The sequence below is a fragment of the Eimeria mitis genome, genomic scaffold, assembly GCF_000499745.2.
Source record: "Eimeria mitis Houghton genomic scaffold, Emh_scaff8763, whole genome shotgun sequence".
Classification (NCBI taxonomy): domain Eukaryota; phylum Apicomplexa; class Conoidasida; order Eucoccidiorida; family Eimeriidae; genus Eimeria; species Eimeria mitis.
This window is the reverse complement of record NW_024016483.1, coordinates 1-1,737: the sequence shown is the minus strand read 5'-3', so window position 1 is coordinate 1,737 and position 1,737 is coordinate 1. Positions and strand designations below refer to the sequence as shown.

Sequence of the window (1,737 nt, the reverse complement as noted above, 5' to 3'; positions counted from 1 at the left end):
GCTGCTGCTGCTGCTCCAGCGAATAAAACCAACGCAAACACAGGAGCAGAGAACTGCATGCACAGCGAAGGGGCCTCTTGTCTTTCATCTCAGCTGCAGTCCCCCGTCAGGTGCAGGGGGCAGCAGCAGCTGCAGCAGCAGCAGCTGCAGCAGCAGCAGCAGCTGCAGCAGCAGAGGGCATGTACTGCAGCAGCAGCGCAAGCGGCTCAGGCAGTGGGAGTTCGTCTGGGGCTATCGGGAGTTTGCTGCAGCAGCAGCGCTTGCAGCAGCAGCTGCAGCAGCAACAGCTGCAGCAGCAGCTGCTGCAGCAGCTCGCGCTGGATCAAGCAGGGGATGCTGCAGGTGCACCTGTCTTCGCTGCCTTCTCTCATGCGGCCAGAGGGGCCCCTGAAGGCCCCCGAAGCAGCAGCAGAAGCAGCAGCAACGGGGGGCCCCCACAGCAGGCTGCTGCTCGCAGCAAGAGGGAGGGAGCAGGGGCCCCTGGCCCTCACCCTGCCGCCGCACACCGACAGCAGCACGGGACGCAGTAGCAGCAACACCAGCAGCAGCAGCAACAGCAGCAGCAACAGTAACAGCAGCAGCAGCAGCAGCAGCAGCAGCAGCCACACAGCGAGCAGCAACAGCTTAAGTGATGGCAGCACAAGCACGGCAGCGCCACAGGCAGCAGAAGGAGAAGCTGCAGAGACAGCGGAGGAGCGGCGGCGTGAGGAGACTGCAGCAGCAGCAGCAGCAGCAGCAGCAGCAGCGTCTGAAGCAGTTGCTGCTGAGCCGCAGCAGCAGGAGGAGCAGGGCGGAGCAGCAGCAGCAGCAGCTGCTGCTGCTGCTGCAGTTGCTGCTGCTGCAGTGGCCAGGGCGCGCCCGCGGGGGGCCCCGCAGCAGCAGCAGAATGGCGGGGGCCCCCTCCCTGGGTTGCTAGCTGGTGCTCCTCTGTCTCCAGGGGAGAGCAGGTGTTTGTCTCCTCCTGCTGTTCTGAGTCCTTTGTTGGTGTGTGCTGCTGCTGCTGCTGCTGCGTCTGCTGCTGCTTCTGCTGCAGCAGAAGAGAGAAGCAAAGGGGGCGTGCGGCTGTCTCCAGTCCCTTGGGGTGCTGAGGAGGGCCCCCTTCCCTCTTCGGGGGAGACACTGCCGCGGTGTGTATTGTCTCCTTTGCCTGCGGCGCATGCAAGCAGCAGCACAAACAACAGCAGCAGCAGCAGCAGCAGCAGCAGCAGCAGCAGCAGCAGCAGCAGCGGGGGTGCTGCGGGCTTCGTGAAACCCACCAGTCTCCTCTTCTCCTCAGGAGACACCAGAAGATACAATGGGCCCCTCACGCAGAGTGCTGTTGTTTCTGTTGAGGCGGTACCTGTTGCTAGGGGCCCCCCTGACGCAGTATCTATGCAGAAGGAGAAGGCGGCGAAGCTGCTGCTGCTGCAGCAGCAGCAACAGCAGCAACAGCTGCTGCTGCAGCAACAACTCCAACAACAACTGCAACAGCAATTGCAGCAGCAGCTGCAATTGCAGCTGCAGCAGCAACTACAACTGCAACTGCAACAACAGCTAAAGCAGCAGCTGCAGCAGCAACTGCAGCAGCAACAGCAACAGCAGCAGCAACGAACATCAACAACGCTGCTGCAGCTGCGGCTGCTGCCGCTTGAGTTGCGGTCGATGGCCTCAGACGGTTCGCTGCAGCTGCAGCAGCAGCTGGGTCGGTGTCCTAGGTCATGCCCGGATCTGCAGCAGCAGCAGCAGCAGCAGCAGCAG

The 1,737-nt window shown here is 62.9% G+C and overlaps 1 protein-coding gene across 1 annotated transcript; it reads left to right on the top strand.

Moving 5' to 3' along the window:
* Positions 1-57: 57 nt before the first annotated feature.
* EMH_0095770 (uncharacterized protein) lies at positions 58-1,631 on the top strand (the record flags this gene model as incomplete). Its single annotated transcript, XM_038023208.1, has 2 exons — positions 58-1,127; positions 1,367-1,631. The coding sequence occupies 2 exons, from the start codon at positions 58-60 to the stop codon at positions 1,629-1,631; spliced, it is 1,335 nt and encodes a 444-aa protein (XP_037879062.1).
* Between the last annotated feature and the right edge of the window lie 106 nt (positions 1,632-1,737).